This window comes from Alternaria rosae (genome assembly GCF_020736505.1).
Source record: "Alternaria rosae strain MPI-PUGE-AT-0040 chromosome Unknown BKA58scaffold_4, whole genome shotgun sequence".
NCBI classification, from domain to species: Eukaryota; Fungi; Ascomycota; class Dothideomycetes; order Pleosporales; family Pleosporaceae; genus Alternaria; species Alternaria rosae.
Window position 1 is genome coordinate 2,187,249 of NW_025763573.1, and position 18,299 is coordinate 2,205,547.

The window sequence follows — 18,299 nt, forward strand, 5'->3', positions numbered from 1 at the left end:
GGAAAGTTGGATGATGCAAGGGGACATGCTGAGTTGCCTTGATACACTATTTTTATTTTGTTTCTCACGCGCGCAAGCACGCAACTTCTGTAAGCCTATGATGGTACCGATTGAGGGAAAGGTGTGCCATACAAAAATCCGGCAATATCTACTCTATAACCACCTGAAATGACAACTCGCTGATGACGCCTATCAATACCATAGAGCAATAGCTATGTCCGAAATGCCTCAATAGTGATTTCCCCCAGAGAATAACTCTTTCCTCAGCAAACATCACGCACCTCGTCCTCTGGAGATGCCCAATCCCTGAGCTGCGGGAGCGTTCTTTTCCCTCTCACTCACGCTGCTCCTTCTTCCAGCGATAGCCGACACACTTTCGCTCCTTGAGCTATCCATGCTCTGCCTCATGCTACTGGAGCTCGACCTGCGCCTAGCACGCCGCGCTTCGTCTGGATCATGGGGATTGAGCCCGCTTGCTCTTGCGAACAGATTCAGGATATCCGTAAGACTGATGACGCCACTTAGTCTACCAGATAAGCTGGCACCTGGCATAGCAGAGATTGCTGACGCAGAAATAGCTGGGGCAACCGCTCCGGTGCTAGCAAGGTGGGTCGGCGCAGTGGAATTGACGGGTGTTGGGCCGGCCATCCCTGGTAGTGGTGTGATTGGCGAAGGAGGAACAACAATCGCAGGTGTTATCGCTGGAGTCGATGGCCCTGACGAGGCCGGAGACGGCGCATCCACGACCCACATGCGGTGCGAGCGGGTTGCGACTAGCTTGGCTACAGTGTGTGCGAGGGTACTGAATGGGTTGACGTGGAAGACGGGGAAGGAGTCTTTGCCGTCATTCACACCCCGTTCGGACAAGATGACGGATATGAAGTGAATGCAGGATGAGCGAAGCAGTGGGAGAGATGTGGATTTAGTCAAAAGCTATGCACCAGCCGTTAGCCGCGGAGTATGAAACTGGACAAAGGAGACTTACCCGAACATCCACATGCGATATGTTGCCGATGACGTTGTTTTGCGCGTCCAAAACTGGGAGTGACGACACGCCTTCGTTGTTCATGAGCTCCAGAGCCGCCGCAAGAGGCTTATCTCCACTGATATCCGGTCAGCTTCGTGTTTTCTCCGAACCTGCGCTATACTTACTTGATGGCGAGAACCGTCTTGGACCCAAGATTCAGGTCTTTGATCAGTTGTGGGTACAGCTGGTTCACACCTGGGAAGCTCGATCGGTTCTCCCAGAAGAATTGCACCAATCTCAGCTGGGTAAGTATGCCTTTGACGTTCGATGTGCCTTCTTCTGCGACTAACACTCTGTGTACACCGCTTCCGAAGACTTCCATGGCCTTGGACAGATCCGTTGTCTCATCGAGAGTAATCAACGGCTCCTTCCTGCCACCCACCTCTTTTACGTCTTTGAGCGGTATGGGCTTTCCTTCTCTTCCTTTCTGTGCAAGCTCATCAAACGAGGCGATGTCGCCTTCTTCGGGGTGCGCGAGGCCGACTACGAGGAGGAGGTACGCGTTCAGGTCGCTATAGTCGAAGGTCCCGGTCGCATGCCGTGTGTTCGCGTCTTCGCGCAGGAGGACAACATTGGGGGCGCCATGTTTGACTAGTATCTATGCAAATTAGCCCCATGCGCATGGAGATAGCTGCATATAACCCACGCTCGTTGCATCCTCAACGCTGGTATCGTACTCGACGAACCTCACCAGGTCAGGATCGACAATCTCTCCAAGTCTGACAGTCTTCCAATCGCGTCCCTGGAACTTTGGATCACCGCCCTTGGTTGGTGGGTTGTTGAGGAGGTCTTGCAGCGCCTGCTGTGTCAGCGAAGGCTGCCGTGACGCGCGTGGTGATGTGGGCGTTCCTCGCATGTGCTCCGCGAAGCTCGAACGGTGTGACGACGCCGGGCTGGGACTGGAGCCCAATTTGAGCGCAGTAGGAGGCGTGCGGCCGATGGAAGACACGGAGCTGCTGAGGGAAGTGTCCTTGACGTCAATAGCCTCCGTGTTGTCGTGGTCTGCCATGGTGACGGCGGCTATGTTTTGGGGTATGCGGGGCTCCACACAAAGTGTTTATCGGAACGCGTGGGTGGGTATGTACTTGTATACGCGTGATGGCTAGATGCTCTGAATGGTCTTGTCGCAAGGAGACGAGCAGTCGCGCGGCTTGCAGCTTCAAGTTGGGCTGGACTGTGTTTGCGGCATGTGAAGTGGAATGAGGTGGGGAGGGCTTGCCTGCAGATGCAGAGCCCAGAAGATCGTCTCCTGCCTGGCCAGGGCACTTGGGCCGCAAGCTGCAGCCAAAATGCGGGGTGTGATTCGCTGCATACCATTGCTATCAACCGTGTCGGCCATGATTGCGCATCGATGGACACAGCCTTGCGGGGTTACAGACGCGTCCGCAAGTGACGGCGGCGGACGGGCGCTCCAAGCCATTCAATCGCGTGCTCGACGTCATACTGAAGTATAGAAACCGGGGAAGCACGCCAATGGCTCAAGGGGTCCAAAGGTCTAAGCGGTGGTCAATCATAAAAGCATTGCATTCATTTAAAAAAAAAACACTCTGGTACGCAGCCCTCAGGCTGATTGATTTCCGCCCATACTAACATCCTGAACGTCAAGGAATGGTCTTCCGTGATTCGATCAGGTTTTGCCCAACGCCCGCCTCAAAGCATGACTCGAGTGAAACAAGAAACATTTCCCTAAGTGTCCTTTTGGTGCTCATAGTCCATGCCAGCATCTTGATCAGCTTTGCGCTGCGCCATGCGCTCACGAATGGCGTCTCCTGAAGTAGAGTCTCCATCGCGGCCACTGGCGGGGGGTGCATGGCTCGCCGTATCGACGATGTTGTCATCGTAGGTCATGCCGTTCATCATGCGTGCTTCCTTCTTCTGTTGCTCCGTGCTGGACATGGTCTGCGTCGATCCAGAACTGACAGGCACGCTGACACCTGACATTGGACTGGTCGGCGTCTGTTCTCGCAAGTAGCCCGGCAGAGCGCTTGCCTTTCCAACAGCAGGGCTGCCGAGTTGACTATGCTGCCGAGCTGGTGTGCGCGCACCCTCGCCGAAGCCAACTAGAGAGGCGGCTTCGTCACTGAAGCCTCCCATGCTTGATGTGTCCATGTCCTGGTCCTCGCTCATGCGGTCCGGCTCGTAGACATCGCTGCCACTTGCCCACGTCGTGCGACCGCCAACGGATCCGGTTGCGCTGGCACTACCAACCGTGCTGCGCTCGCGGAAGAGCTGCGGCTGATTGTTTGCGTCAAAGTAGCCTGGTGGTGGATTGGCAGCGCTGCCTGGATTGAGTCCTTGGGGAGTGCGGCCCGAGACTGCAACGCGCTCCAGACCGGCCAGGCGCGAGATGCGGTCGGCACGCTCAGCTTCAGCAGGGTTCCGGTGGTGAGGGAAGTGACCGCGATGTCCATCCTTGATGGCGACGGTCGAGAGCTCAGACATGGTCGTGGTGACCGAGTTCGGGGTACCTCTGTGTATACAGCGTCAGTCCGACTATTTCAATGAACCCCACCAAGCGCATGTGCCTTACGGAGCATCACCAGGCGTCTCGTCGCCAGATGGCGGCGGCGGCAGGTTGATCAAGGTGGGCGCGTTGGTTGCCATTGTATATGTGTGGTCTGGATTGGTTCTTGCTATGTTCTGTGAGTGGTGGATGGCTCAGGAGAAGTACGGTAATGTTTTAGGAAGTCTGGTTACAAGGAGCCCGGGCCCCGTGACGAATGACGTAGCCGACAGACTGGTAGCCCTTCGAATAAAGCAAGGGCAAAGGTGCTGATCACGCCTTCTTGTAACAAATTAGATGTCTTCACGCGATCGACAGCCAGCTTAGATATGTAATTTGTCCTGACTTGAGTCAACTCGAGATAGTCTCGCCGCCTCATTCTTGGGCCCTCTGGCCGTTGGCTAGGCGTTTTTTGACGCAGGGTCTTCTTGCCCTAAAATTTACCGAGCCGCTGATTCGCTACCAGGGCAGTGGTTGCTTCACTATCGCCTCCTCACCTAGCCGTCCAGCGAACTATCTCAAAGACGTGCTTCAATTCCAAGCCACCACGTTATCCATGCCCAAGTTATAAAACAAATGCAGTGTCCTGTATACACAGAGCCCCACTGCAATATCTCATACACCTTAGCAACCCAACAATCTACATAACCGTACAGTTGGTCGCAGGCTTGTCTGTATACTTGTACTTGTAATGGCTCTTACGCCTCCTCTTCTTTCGCCTGTTATCGTAATATCCATTGTAGTCGCTGGCATAGCCATCGTCGTAGGCACCAAATCCGTTGTCGTACATCGTTGGTTCATGCATAACCATCGCTGAACCGCCCATCATCGGTCCGTTCGTGATCATCGGAGCATGCGATATCATGCTTTGAGGGCCATAGGGGCCAATGAGGCGGTGATCATAGGTAAAGCCCTGATTCATGGGAATCAAAGCACCAGACATGGGTCCAGGAGTGATCGCTGGGCTTCCCCACCCACCAGACATGAATGGTGCGCTGCCCCACTGACCCGGGATCGCGTAGTTGCCGCCAACGTAATTTCGAAGCATCTGATTACAACCCCAAGGTCCCTGAACCATCTCAATTGTCTCTCGATCTGCAAATCCGCCGTTGCAAACAGGACAGGTGTATGGTGGTGCAATTAGTGTCTGATAGGTTTGGCGGTTGGGGCAATTGAGGAGATCAGAAAGAAAGCCGCAAGGTTGGCTCATGGAGATCCAGGAATGACCACATGTTGGTGAGTCGTATAGGGTGCAGCCGCACATGTCGCACGGATAGAGAAGTTGCACAAGGTGTAGGTCTCGGGTAGTCAGACGACACAGGTCGAGTGCCGATAGTGTACCACTCTCAGTAGGATATGATTAGGCCAAGAAAGGGTGTTGATAGTTGCGATGGGCTGAGGAGGGCTTCAAACCGTGAAGCGAAGACTCTTTGAAGGAGTGCGATCATGGAACGACAGACGTGGGCGTAGAGGATATTGGAGACTGATCTGATATTGCTGATATATATAGTACATCCTGGAGTGCGATGTGAAGCATCGAAGCTTGTCGTGTTTACGCATTCATCGTTGGGAGTGAAGTCTGCCACGTTTGCCCCTTGATCGTTATTGAATTCCAGGTTGTGATTCACGCGTGGCGCGATCACTTTTCTTTGGGATCCTTCTTGTCAAGCAAGTCAACCACACGCTTTTCTTCGGCATCGGCGTCCTCCTGAGCCTGGTTTTTGATCTGTTGCATGAGCTCGTACAGCTGACCGATTTGTTGATCTGTGATCCAATCAGCACGCAACGTTTACACTAGATGATAGACCTACCGCTCATCTTGTCAATCTTTGCTTTGTCCATCTTGGCTTCCTTCCATGAATCCCCTTCGAGCATTTGACAATATGTTTGCCATTCTGATAAAAACCCGATCTGTTCATGTCAGAAACTGTGACGTTACGAAGCCACTACCCTGGATTGATTGCAACTCACTATTTGCACGGGGTTGTCGATGTCCCTGTGCGCTCTGAATTCGGCCTTGACGTACATGTCACCAAGTAGTCGCTCTTCCACGCCCAGCCTTTTCCTATGTGAGCGTAGCAGGCGACGGTAAAGCGGTATTGGCGGCAATAAGGCAGCAGGCGCTGGCCTAAAGGGCCTAGATGCGCCTGCATCTGTTGCTGTAGCTAGCAATCGCGTGTAGGCTCTCATACTGGCACGAAAATTCGGATGAAGATTCAAAATATTGCGACAGAGGAACGGTGATGCATTCAAGAAGTGATGACCTCAGCCTCGGCTCTACTTTAAACTAGGGTGCTCCTTCCACTCCAATTGGCCCACACCGACACCTCCGATCTCGAAACAAAATCGCAACTATGTTGCCAACCCCATCCACATCCCACGTCTGTTTCGATCGCGTGTACGAACCAGCCGAAGACTCGTATTTGTTACTCGATACGCTCTCTTCTGCGTCCGAAACAGCATACCTGAAAGACAGATTTGGCGATGCTCCCACGACCCCGCCATTGGTGCTTGAGGTGGGCGTAGGGTCAGGCGTCGTATTGGCCTTCGTCGCTGCGAATGCACGCACCATATTCGGTCGTCACGATGTGCTGACAATCGGGGTTGATATCAATAGCTTCGCCTGTAAAGCTGCTGCCCAAACGGTTCGCGATGCCATCAAAGAACGGGAGATTAGACGCTCGGTCTTCATCGATGTCGTGAACGGCGACTTAGCAAGTGCTATCCGGCCGCATTCTGTCGACGTCTTCATATTCAACCCGCCATATGTACCAGCTGAGCTACCCGACCTGACGAGCCATGACAAGTTCAACGCCGTGCCGGAAGGAAAGACAGCGACATCATTCGAACAAGACTCGTACCTCCTAGAGCTGTCGTACGCCGGAGGTGAAGATGGCATGGTGGTAACGGATAGGATGTTGGAGCAGTTGCCAGAATTACTAAGCTCGGATCGAGGTGTCGCGTACGTGCTATTGTGTGCGCAGAATAAGCCGGAAGCAGTCAAACAGCGCATAAGAAACTGGGGTTCGGGCTGGATGGCGGAAACGGTGGGATCGAGCGGAAAGAAGGCGGGCTGGGAAAAGTTGGTAATCGTAAGGATATGGAGAGACATGGAATGAGCGCGAAGCTTCGCCCGTCGTGACGAACGTGAGTGGAGTCGAATCAATTGAGGGTTCAAGCGTCGTTACCGAGAGCTGCGTCCCTCTTGACCAGAGCTGGCTTTGAACCAGGATTTGCGTGTTTGGAGAGAACCGACTTGATCCCTCTGTTGCAGTCAGGTAGAGGAGCGAGAGCGGCAGTCTTTGGTGGCTGCACGTCTTCTTCTTCGTCGTCCAGGTCAAAGGCCTTCGCGATTAGCAGCGATACTTTGGCGGTGACGACATGCTTGTCATTCCAAGCGTTTGGCTTCCTCTGAAAGGCTACGGGTTTGATACGCTTAGCACTGAAATCAGCCCAAGCTGCCGTGGTTGCTTTGCTTTTGGCCGTTGTAGTACCGAGAGATATGGTGTGGAAACAATCCTGGTCAGCTGGTGGAAGAGCAGAACCGATTTGGAGATTAGGAGTTGAGGCAAGACTATATCAGCTGATAAAGAAATCGAGCTCCCGGAAGTGCTGTTGCGCGATATGTTGTCAAGGTCGAACAGAGCCAAAAGGTAGTCAGATAATTCATACCACATGATTCCATGTCACACCAGGACATATCAACACATTCTTATACATGATTGTACATAGGGCCAGTTGTTCCCCGGCGCTCCTTCTCGCAAAACACTACCAGAACTTGACGTTCTTCTGGTACCAATGACTCCAGCTCTTTCTCCTCTCCTCTTCTGCTTTCCGCTCCATTTCCAGTCGATCTTGCTCTTCCCTCGCCCTCCGCCGAGCCTCCTTCTTTGCTTCGATGGTCGCACGCTTCTTCTCCATGAGCTCTTGTGCTTGTTTTATGCCGGCCTTTTCCTTGGATCGGTAGTACTGGCATACTTGATAGGAAACGACGGAGACGCCACACCAGGTTGCTACAGCCCAGTTGGAGGATGTGATGACGGGCTCTATGGTGCTGTCAGTGCATTGCCCTACAGTTCAATCTAGGGGTGTCTTGTCACGTACTCCCTATTATAGCGGCCAAACTTCCTCCTGCAAAGCCAGCTGCTAGTCCTTGCAATTGACTGTCTCGTACGCATGGTCGCTTGTGAAAGTTCAAGTAGTATTCCGGCCCAAGACTTCGTACTGCGTCGATATATGTGGGGCCGCCATCTGAAGTCTTTTCTCCGCCTGCTGTATGCGCTGTGCCTCCGGGCATAGTGTTTGCTGGCGCGCGGGGCTTTGGTGGCAGCGCATTCAAATCGACGGTATTCCGCGTATCGTCGGCCATGGTGGTGTGATACGTGGGATATGCGAGGACGGCGGGGAGGTAATATTCGCGCGCGTTGTCTCTATTGGAGATTCGAGGAGAGGTTTCGTATTTGTGGTTGCTGGTATTTCGACTGTGGTAGGGTGAGTCGTAGTTGGTTCACTTTCTCAGGATGCGGAATAGGCCCGAAAATATCCAGCATGTATGATCCCACGAGATTGGGGACAGGATGTGGCTGTGCTCAGCCACACCAAGATCAATTTGCCGAGATGGGGAAAGCGCAAAACACGCTCGCGCGCGTCGCGTTCAGCATTTGCCGATCCACCCTTTAGAACTGCGAGACCCTCCACAAGACACTCCCACCGCCAATTGTCGATACCCCGTCTTTTCGCTCTTTCTCTGTCCCAATGATACCCTGACCTGCATACTTAGCATTTAATACCCATTTACCTTCTGCCATCACACACCATGGCGCCACGACGCGCAGGTCAGCCCTTCCGCCGGGTGGGCAAGTTGGGCAACACATCCTACGGCCCACGGAAACCCAAGACGGTCGATGCCTCGTCACTACGCAGTGGCGAGGGCACCTCGCAGAACGAAAAACTCGAATCCACGCGCCTCGCCCACCGCATCGATGAGACTATGGGCTTCGCACGCTTCGACTCGGGCAAGAAGAAAGTGGGATGGCTCGTCAACATGCATTCGACAACAATAGAAGACGATGATGTACCAGGTGGCAGAGCCGGCGTAGACTTCTACTTCATTGGCGACGAAGGCGACACATTCAAAGCGACGCTCGAATACGACCCATACTTCTTGCTGGCGATCAAGAAAGGCAGGGAACAAGACGTGGAAGAATACTGCAAGAAGTCGTACGAGGGCTTGATAAAGTCAATCAAGACAGTCGAGAAGGAGGATCTGAGCATGCCAAACCATCTGACAGGATACCGGAGAAAGTTCTTACAACTCACATTCGCCAACGTGAACGACCTCTTAGCTGTCAGGAAAGCGGTCGCACCAGTGGTAGAGAAGAACAAGAAGAACGTCAATGCGATGGATACATATGCTGAGGTTGCAAAGTGAGTCCGGTTCGTTCCCTCCGCGTGGACAATGGCTAACACGTGTACAGTGGCAATGGCGCATTTGACTTTTTTGATAACGACGAGTACGAATACGAGAAACGATTTACGACCACCGTTGACGCCAGCGATTTCATTTTAGACATTCGGGAATACGATGTTCCCTACCACGTACGAGTGGCTATCGACAAGGACGTTCGGATCGGAAACTGGTACACTGTCGAGGCTAAGCATGGCGTAATAAGCATCAAGTGCATAGAGGACCGCCTGACACCAGCGGATCCCGTCGTTATGGCCTACGATATCGAAACAACGAAGCTCCCGCTGAAGTTTCCCGACGCTGCTATCGACCAGATCATGATGATATCGTACATGATTGACGGTCAGGGATTCCTCATCACCAACCGTGAGATCGTATCAGAAGATATTTCAGACTTTGAGTATACACCAAAACCGGAATACCAGGGTCCGTTCATGATCTTCAATGAACCGGACGAGAAGGCGGTTTTGGAACGTTTCTTTGAACACATCAAGGAAGCTAAGCCAACAGTCATGGTCACATACAACGGAGACTTCTTCGATTGGCCATTCGTCGAAGCAAGAGCTAGCGTACAAGGCATCGACATGTATCAAGAGATTGGGTTCAGGAAGAATAGTGAGGACATTTACCAGTCAGACTATTGCGCGCATATGGATGCCTTTTCTTGGGTCAGTCGAGACAGTTACCTACCCCAAGGAAGTCGTGGTCTGAAGGCTGTTACCATGGCTAAGCTTGGATACGACCCCGACGAGCTCGATCCGGAACTCATGACACCGTATGCCGCCGAACGGCCCCAGACGCTTGCAGAGTACTCCGTCTCCGACGCTGTGGCGACCTATTACTTATACATGAAGTATGTACATCCGTTCATCTTCGCTTTGTGCAAGATCCTTCCACTCGGACCAGACGACGCCCTACGCAAGGGTACAGGTACCCTCTGCGAGATGCTTTTGATGGTGCAGGCATACCAGAAGGGCATTGTACTACCAAACAAGCACCAGGCACCGAAGGAAGCTTTCTGGGAAGGTCATCTTCTGGAGTCCGAAACCTATGTCGGAGGTCACGTCGAAGCGCTGGAAGCTGGCGTTTTCCGAAGCGACATCGCATACAATTTCGCTGTCGATCCTACGGCTATCGACGAATTGCTCCACGATCTCGATGCAGCGCTGAAGTTTAGCATCGAGGTTGAAGAAAAGAAGAAAATGGAAGACGTCGTCAACTACGATGAGATCAAAGCCGAGATCGTTGAGAAGCTTATGCAGCTCAAAAACACACCGAATCGTAACGAGCGACCCCTCATCTATCATTTGGACGTTGCATCTATGTATCCGAACATCATGACAACTAATCGTTTACAACCTGATTCCATGATTGACGAGTCAAATTGCGCGGCTTGCGACTTCAACCGGCCAGGAAAGACGTGCGATCGCAGAATGCCATGGGCTTGGAGGGGTGAGTACCTACCAGCAAAACGCGACGAATACAACATGGTCCGAAACGCTTTGGAAAACGAGCAATTCCCTGGAAGATTCCCCAATTCGCCAAAACGAACCTTCCAAGAACTGTCGGAAGAGGAACAGGCTACTCTAATCCGGAAGCGTCTGACCGATTACTCCAAGAAGATCTACCACAAGGTTCACGATGCTACGACAATCGAGCGCGAGGCCATCATCTGTCAGCGTGAGAATCCATTCTACGTCGATACCGTCAGCGGCTTCCGTGACCGACGTTACGATTTCAAGGGCAAGCAGAAGGTCTGGAAGGGCAAGACGGAGGCACTCAAGGCAGCCGGCGCTCCTGCCACTGAGATTGAAGATGCAAAGAAGATGATTGTTCTATTTGACTCTATGCAGTTGGCCCACAAGGTCATTCTCAACTCCTTTTACGGTTACGTGATGCGAAAAGGATCCCGTTGGTACTCCCTCGAGATGGCTGGTGTAACTTGCTTGACTGGTGCTCGCATTATCCAGTTGGCCCGCTCACTAGTGGAGCGCATTGGACGACCCCTAGAGCTGGACACCGATGGTATCTGGGCTATTCTACCAGCGACCTTTCCAGAGAACTTCGCTTTCAAACTCAGCAATGGTAAGAAGTTGACGATCTCGTATCCTTGCACGATGTTGAACCACTTGGTCCACGCGCAGTACACCAATCACCAGTACGAGACATTGGTAGATCCAGAAACCTTCCGATACGAGAAGCATAGCGACAACTCCATCTTCTTCGAGGTCGATGGGCCGTATAAGGCCATGATCTTGCCGACATCGAAGGAAGAGGACAAGAACTTGAAGAAGCGTTATGCTGTGTTCAACCATGACGGTAGCTTGGCGGAACTTAAGGGTTTCGAGGTGAAGCGTCGTGGTGAGCTGAAGCTCATCAAGAATTTCCAGGCTCAGATCTTCAAGTTCTTTTTGGAAGGTACAACGCTGGAGGAAACGTATGGAGCCGTCGCGAAGGTCGCCAACCGATGGCTCGATATTCTGGACACTCGTGGTGCGACACTGGCAGATGAAGAGCTCATCGATCTTATTGTCGAGAACAAGAGTATGACGAAGACGTTGGAGGAATATGGAGCGCAAAAGTCAACTGCTATCACAACTGCCAAACGTCTTGCTGAGTTTTTGGGCGAACAGATGGTGAAAGACAAGGGTCTAAACTGCAAGTACATCATCTCCAAGACTCCCAGGAACGCGCCCGTCACTGAACGTGCCGTCCCTTTGGCGATCTTCTCTGCAGAGGAGACGGTCAAAAGGTACTTCTTGAGGAAGTGGTTGCGAGACGATCCTGGAGAGATGGACCTTCGATCTATACTGGACTGGGATTATTACCGCGAACGTCTGGCGTCTGTCATCCAAAAGCTCATTACCATCCCCGCAGCATACCAGAAAGTCCGAAACCCCGTTCCCAGGGTGCCGCATCCTGACTGGCTTGACCGCAGGATCCGTCAGAAGGAGGACAAGCTCCAGCAGACGAAGATGACGGATATGTTCAGCAAGAAGGTGCTGGCCAACGGCGACGCCAACGTTGCGAACAACAAGTTGTCTGGGGATTTCGAAGACTTCGGCTCTGCAAAGCTAACACAGAATCAATCCCAGATGAAGAAGGGAATAGTCACCAAGATGGTGGCGAAGCGCAAGGAGCCCGAACCTGCAGTACCCATTGTCGACCCGTACGCCGCACTTCCCAAAGTCATGCCGAGCATTGATGAAGACTATTCCCGATGGTTGATGTACCAGAAACAGAAGTGGAAGATTCAGCGAGAGGCACGGAAGCGCAGACGACAATTGTTCGGAGAAAAGGCTGTAGATGCGTCCGATGCGATCGGTAGCTTTTTTAGGAACCAGGCTCAATCTTTGTACATCAGTACATGGCAGCTTGTTCAGTTACGACCGACGGAGACGCCAGGCGAGGTCAGAGCTTTCGTTTTGATCGACAAGAAGATACACGCCCTCAAGATCATCGTGCCTCGACAATTGTATCTGAACCTGAGGAGTGAAGATCTTCCAGATGTCTCAATCAGTGGGTGCTCTGTGGAGAAGGTCGTTAACCACTCTCTGCCAAACGGGCACCCATCGATCCACCTTTTCAAGCTCCAGATGTCGGAAGAGACTTACGTCCAGGAAGCAAACAGCATTTCAGCACTGTTTAACCACTCCAGTGTCGAAGGCGTATACGAGAAGCATGTGCCATTGAATATACGAGCCATACTTGAGCTGGGTAGCACCTGCACATTCGACGAGTCGCAGAAGGGCGTGCTCGGAAAGGGTCTTGAACAAGGTTTCGATCTGTCGGCTCTGCGAAAGGTGCCGACCAAAGAGCCATACTTGGCTGAGGCACCCTTCAACTATCTATACCTCTATCACGTCAGCAGTGGAGACCGCAACATCTACGGCACCTTCTCAACATCGAAGAATGAGGCGCATATTGTCATCCAGAACAAATCCAAGGATTCTCAGGGTATGCCTAACGTCGACCGTATCTACCGAGATGCCCTGCAACGTCGGATGGAAGACAGCAATGGCGAACCGTGGCAGACTATGATCGAGTACCAGGATGACATTCATTTCAAGACAACGATGGTGACTACAAAGCGAAAAGCCCTTCTTGAGGTCGGGGACATTGTCAAAAAGATGAAGGCAGACGAAAGCGGGCCCATGATTGTGGTCATGCAGTCGCCAAACCAGGCTCTTCTCTCCCACGACATTCCTATCCTTAAGGAATTGCCCATCTTACCGCTTCACCCTGATGAGACTGACAAGCAACTACCACCACTCGGCTGGCAGGCGTTCATTGCCAGGCGACTAGTAGGCCACTATCTTGATCTTGGGTCCTGGGTTGCTCATCTGCTGGAGCTTGCTCGCTATGGAAACGTCCCGCTCTGCAACCTTGAGAGCAACGACCCACGTTTCCTAATCGACATTGCATATGCACGACGCTTGCAGAAGGAACGAGTGATACTCTGGTGGTCTGGTCAGGCGAAGCCAGATCATGCTGGGTATGAGAAGGACGATATTCTTGGGCCCCTGGAGACGGTGGACATGCCATCAGTAAACAACCCAGGCACATACTCGTCAGTGTGCATCGATATCAACCTTCGTAATCTTGCTATCAACACCATCCTGTCGTCGTCTCTGGTCAACGAACTTGAGGGTGCAGACTCTGTTTCGTTTAACCCGTCTTACGATTCTACGAACGATGGCTCCCACGTCATTGTTTCAGACAACGCTTTTGCAGGCGCCGGTATCACCGTCCTCCGAGAGATGGTGAAGGCATGGTGGGTGGAAGCTGTTCAAGCTGGACACGGCTTTAGTATGGCCGATGTCATGGTCCAACATCTCGTCCGCTGGGTCAGTAGTCCGGGATCGTTCCTCTACGACCGTGCACTGCACTACTATGTTCAGATGATGTCGAAGAAGACGCTACAGCAACTCATGACGGATTTCAAGCGTGTCGGTTCGCACATCGTATTTGCTAGCCCGAACCGCCTGCTTCTCCAGACGACCAAAGCTGAAGTGGGCAACGCTTATGCATACAGTCAATACATCATCAAGACCATCAAGTCGAAACCGCTCTTCCAATTCATGGAGCTTGAGATCAAAGAATACTGGGACTACTTGGTCTGGTATGACGAGTTTAACTACGGAGGCAAAGGATGCAACGAAGTCACCGATGATGAGACACAGCCAGTTGAAAACATCATGTGTTGGCAGCTTGCGCAATTCTTGCCGCCAAAGTTCCAGCCTACCTTCAACGATTGGGTCGTTGAGTTCATCGAACTCATGCACGCCCGGAAACGCCCTGGTATCATGGAGGATGGCTCGACACCCAGGGTTACACAGATCCCGCTCCGACCACTGACTGTCGATCCCAACGAGCAAACGCAGATTCTACCTAAGCAGTTCACTAGACCTCTGTCGAAGCAGATGAATGTTTTCGCCAAGAAGCAACACGCAGAGGTCTTGGACCCACTCTTCGCATCCGACTACGTCTTCCCCGAACTTCCGGGCTCGCATCTCAAGCTCACGAATCCGGTCTTGCAACTAGTCAAGAGCATCATGCAAGTGTTGAGCCTGGATCGTGCCATCTCGCTCGAAGCGCGTGCGCTGCGAAAGGAGTTGCTGAACCTCTTCGACATTCGAGAGTTCAGCGCGGAAGCCAGCTTCACCAACCCCAGTGCCGCCCTCGTCGTTCGAGGCGTTATCTGTGATGATTGTACATCTTCGCGCGACCTGGACCTCTGCCGAGACTCTTCTCTCCTCCCGGTCATTCTTCCCGACAGCGATGCCGCTCCCGTCCTTCCCAAATGGAAATGCGACAACTGCGAGTCAACCTACGACAAGCGACGCATCGAAGAGCAACTCGTCGGTGAAGTGCAGAAGATGGTACTCGAGTGGTGTACGCAAGATCTGAAGTGCGGCAAGTGCAAGAGGCTACGCAGCAATGACTTTATGGAACACTGTGCTTGCGCAGGCGAATGGGTAGCTACGAAAAACAAACAGGAGATCAAGAGGAAAATGAATGTGTATGGCAATGTTGCAAGATTCTATACATTGGGTATGCTGGAGGCCGTTGTCGAGGAATGCCTGGAGAGTTTCTAAAGGGCAAGTACTTTTGCGGTATGATGGCGATCGATCGGTACGGCGTTCTGGTCTTGGGCATGTGTGCGGAATCGGGGCGCGCGGCGTCCTCGGTCTTACTCCGCATGGGTTTTGATATCGATTTCCCGGGCTTTTCCTGCCCTGTAGCATTTAGAGGCGTTTGCAGCGACTAAGTGGGGTGAACGTCGTCCATTCGCCCACTTCGCGTCTTGTTTATCCCGACGTACATACATCAACCAATCCTTGTAACAATCTTATCAGCTCATAAAACAACGACCCTTGCTCACTGCCATTTCCTGATCAACAGTGATGAGCAGCGATCCGGACGCAAAAGGCCAAGAAAGGATTACGTTGTAGACATGGGAGGTAGGAGCGGGGCTTGCGTCAACTTGGTCCTAGAATGCCGTGCGAGCACGCCATTCGGGGCTAAATATCGCAAACAACAACATGGATTCAGATATGATGCGATAACATCAGAATGAGGGGATGAGGGGGAGACGAGGCTAAGGAAGGCAGGGATCGATGAAAATGAAAGTATATATAGACAAATCAATCTTTCTTTTACGTGGTTGCAACGGCTTTTGTGTAACGCTCTTGACCACATCCATTCGAGGAATTCGAGGAATTCGAGAGAAACACATACACAGCTCCTCATCGTCGCTTTTGTCCCTTTGAAGACCAAGCTCCTGCTGTCCAATTGGTTCGAGGGAGACTTCACCAGAATGGCGCCAGCACTCACCTCTCCCGCACCTGGTGCGCCACACACCCTTTCCGATCCAACCACTACAACCACAAAGAAAGCACCAAAGTCCATCTTCCCAGATGGAATACGTACCTCGGGCCAACACGAGCCCATCTACTCCTTCTTACAACCATACTCCGCCTTCCCCAAAGAAATCGCTGGCCCGACAGCATGGAGCAAAACAGACTACGCATCCAACCCCGAACGCTGGACACACATCTTCTCAGCCGACGAAGTGCGCGAGATGAGCGAAGCAGCCGATGCCTTCATCGCCTCTGGAACACCCTTGACAGGCATTACAAAAGATCTCTTCCCACTACCCAACTTCTCCAAATTCCTTGAGCCGTTGCGGAAAGAATTGGTCGATGGCAAGGGATTCATTCTCTTCAAAGGTATGCCCGTTGAGCAGTGGGGAAACCAGAAATCTGCTGTTGCGTATATGGGTCTGGGAACGTATCTGGGTTACTTTGTGAGCCAGAATAGTCGGGGACATGTGCTCGGACACGTGAAGGATCTGGGTGAAGATGCTACGGCAATCGATAAAGTGCGGATTTATCGGACGAATGCGAGGCAGTTCTTCCATGCCGATGACGCGGATCTGGTAGGGTTGTTGTGTGTGGCTAAGGCGTTGGAGGGTGGGGAGTCTGATCTCGTGAGTTTGATGCGATTTCCCTTTTTTGCAATATCTCTTCAAAGGTATGCGGTTTTACTGACTTGTCGCGTGTACAGGTCAGTAGCCATCAAGTATGGAATGATCTCCAAAAACACCATCCTGACGTCGCTGAACTGCTTACCCAACCCATCTGGTACTTTGACCGCAAAGGCGAGACAAGCACGGGACAAAAGGAATGGATCAAAACCGCCGTGTTCTACCTGGAGACGGGAGAGAACCCAAGGGTCTATAGCAAGTAAGCAATACCCTAAAGAACCATAGAGTCCGCAGAACTGCAGACTGACAGAAGCGTCAACAGATTCGACCCTTACTTTGTCCGTTCCTTGACCCGCTTCTCGGACGCAGGTCTTATCCCCGCTCTTTCCGACGCCCAAGAACGCGCCATTACCATTCTCGAGGAGACTTGCCAAAAGCATGCGCTGCACATGATCCTGGACGTGGGCGATATCCAGTTCCTGTCCAACAACCATATATTCCACGCCAGAACAGCGTACAAAGACTACGCGCCACCAGCGCCAAGGAGGCACTTGATGAGGTTGTGGTTGAGTACGCCGGAGGGAGAGGGTGGATGGAAGTTGCCCTTCCACGATAGTAAGGAGAAGAAGAGGGGTGGGATTCAGGTCAACGATACGGCACCCGTTGCACCGTATGACGCAGAGTAGTCGATTATCGCAGGCGATTCTTATCTAGCTTTGTAAGTAGCCTGCGAACGCTTGTATAGCAAAGAAAATCGGAGATTCGCAGAAGACCGTAAAGTGTTGCGATTCAATGTGGTATCATTCTTCTCTCGAGGCGCGACTTTTGCACCAATCCTTGTGTTTGGACGCCACGCATGTTGGACTGTTCCTGCACGTGCAGCTAATCCAACAGTGATCCTACTGCGCGTCAAACTTTGGTGTCTTGTGTGCAGTAACCCATAATCTCAATCTTCCAAATTTCATAGCGCAATCCCCAGCCGTTTTGTGACGCCGTGATGCGCATCTGCGGGTGATCTTTTTGGCCTTCAATCTCTTTCGTCTTATTCTGCACCTAGAAACCCCGTCCACGTCCCCTGCCACCGCCGCCTCTTCCGCGACCACCTCCACCACGTCCACGGCCTCCTCCGCGGCCACCGCCCCTTCCACCGCGGTCACCACCACCGACCTCTTTCCTTGCCTTGTTCTTGGGCTTGGGCGCGTCGTCGATGAGAAGTGTGTCGAGCGGTAATGAATCAGGGAGGATGATGTAACGGATTGTGGAACCGCGGACGGTCATTGTGTCGAGGGCTACGGTGTCGCGAGACTTGGGCGTGTACTTGACGGCTCGGAGCGCGACGTTCATGAGCGGTGAGACGGAGGTGATTGTGCCGTTTACGATAGTGCCTATGGTGAGGTTAGATCGTGCGTCCAAGAAGTAGCTGGAGGAATGTTTCCATGTAAAAGCGAGCTTGCGCAACCCTGGAGAAGACGCGCTCGCAACAGAGCTGCTGTCGCCAGACAACAACGCGCTGAGAACAGAACATAGAAAGGAATATGAGCTTTACTGACCATTCTTGAGCTCGACTGTGACCGTCTCATTCTGGCACTTCATAAGAAACCTGCGCGAAGCCGTTAGTTGCAAGTCTCGCAAAAGTCGAGGGCTAACCTACCTGACGAGCTTCATGATTGCTGCTTTTCGACCTGGGCAGTAGTATAGCTCGGAGTAGTTGTATGGGTATTATGCTATCGGCGATTGGATAGGGTATAGCTGCTGCGGCGCGAAGATGCTCGCGGGGAAGCTGCGACTAGGAAATTGCGATCGAGCTTCAGGC

The 18,299-nt window shown here is 52.4% G+C and overlaps 9 protein-coding genes across 9 annotated transcripts; 3 read left to right on the top strand and 6 right to left on the bottom strand.

Annotated features, from left to right (window-relative positions):
- Positions 1-273: 273 nt before the first annotated feature.
- BKA58DRAFT_312902 (uncharacterized protein) lies at positions 274-2,036 on the bottom strand (the record flags this gene model as incomplete). The annotated part of the gene is made up of 4 exons (XM_046167408.1): positions 274-933; positions 986-1,103; positions 1,153-1,625; positions 1,674-2,036. 4 exons carry the CDS (start codon positions 2,034-2,036, stop codon positions 274-276), a joined length of 1,614 nt encoding a protein of 537 aa, XP_046026556.1.
- Positions 2,037-2,527: 491 nt separating this feature from the next.
- Positions 2,528-3,868, bottom strand: BKA58DRAFT_383201 (uncharacterized protein). Its single transcript, XM_046170159.1, has 2 exons — positions 3,558-3,868; positions 2,528-3,497 (listed from the first exon to the last, which is right to left on the bottom strand). Exons 1-2 carry the CDS (start codon positions 3,629-3,631, stop codon positions 2,714-2,716), a joined length of 858 nt encoding a protein of 285 aa, XP_046026557.1. The 5' UTR covers positions 3,632-3,868; the 3' UTR covers positions 2,528-2,713.
- A 302-nt stretch (positions 3,869-4,170) lies between these two features.
- On the bottom strand, positions 4,171-4,794 carry BKA58DRAFT_401140 (uncharacterized protein; the record flags this gene model as incomplete). Its single annotated transcript, XM_046171647.1, has 1 exon — positions 4,171-4,794. One exon carries the CDS (start codon positions 4,792-4,794, stop codon positions 4,171-4,173), a length of 624 nt encoding a protein of 207 aa, XP_046026558.1.
- Positions 4,795-5,169: 375 nt separating this feature from the next.
- On the bottom strand, positions 5,170-5,720 carry BKA58DRAFT_401141 (acetate non-utilizing protein 9, mitochondrial precursor; the record flags this gene model as incomplete). Its single annotated transcript, XM_046171648.1, has 3 exons — positions 5,170-5,294; positions 5,342-5,441; positions 5,502-5,720. 3 exons carry the CDS (start codon positions 5,718-5,720, stop codon positions 5,170-5,172), a joined length of 444 nt encoding a protein of 147 aa, XP_046026559.1.
- A 63-nt stretch (positions 5,721-5,783) lies between these two features.
- On the top strand, positions 5,784-6,799 carry BKA58DRAFT_157864 (methyltransferase domain-containing protein). The gene has a single exon (XM_046164903.1). It carries the CDS (start codon positions 5,885-5,887, stop codon positions 6,647-6,649), a length of 765 nt encoding a protein of 254 aa, XP_046026560.1. The 5' UTR covers positions 5,784-5,884; the 3' UTR covers positions 6,650-6,799.
- Positions 6,800-7,298: 499 nt separating this feature from the next.
- On the bottom strand, positions 7,299-7,899 carry BKA58DRAFT_401143 (uncharacterized protein; the record flags this gene model as incomplete). The annotated part of the gene is made up of 2 exons (XM_046171649.1): positions 7,299-7,576; positions 7,635-7,899. 2 exons carry the CDS (start codon positions 7,897-7,899, stop codon positions 7,299-7,301), a joined length of 543 nt encoding a protein of 180 aa, XP_046026561.1.
- A 344-nt stretch (positions 7,900-8,243) lies between these two features.
- On the top strand, positions 8,244-15,456 carry BKA58DRAFT_157931 (uncharacterized protein). The gene is made up of 2 exons (XM_046164905.1): positions 8,244-8,957; positions 9,008-15,456. Exons 1-2 carry the CDS (start codon positions 8,347-8,349, stop codon positions 15,093-15,095), a joined length of 6,699 nt encoding a protein of 2,232 aa, XP_046026562.1. The 5' UTR covers positions 8,244-8,346; the 3' UTR covers positions 15,096-15,456.
- BKA58DRAFT_157932 (taurine catabolism dioxygenase-like protein TauD) lies at positions 15,457-17,356 on the top strand. Its single transcript, XM_046164906.1, has 3 exons — positions 15,457-16,489; positions 16,567-16,745; positions 16,809-17,356. The coding sequence occupies exons 1-3, from the start codon at positions 15,818-15,820 to the stop codon at positions 17,170-17,172; spliced, it is 1,215 nt and encodes a 404-aa protein (XP_046026563.1). The 5' UTR covers positions 15,457-15,817; the 3' UTR covers positions 17,173-17,356.
- Positions 17,357-17,539: 183 nt separating this feature from the next.
- Positions 17,540-18,151, bottom strand: BKA58DRAFT_410892 (small nuclear ribonucleoprotein Sm D1; the record flags this gene model as incomplete). The annotated part of the gene is made up of 3 exons (XM_046172255.1): positions 17,540-17,871; positions 18,037-18,086; positions 18,138-18,151. The coding sequence occupies 3 exons, from the start codon at positions 18,149-18,151 to the stop codon at positions 17,540-17,542; spliced, it is 396 nt and encodes a 131-aa protein (XP_046026564.1).
- Positions 18,152-18,299: the final 148 nt, after the last annotated feature.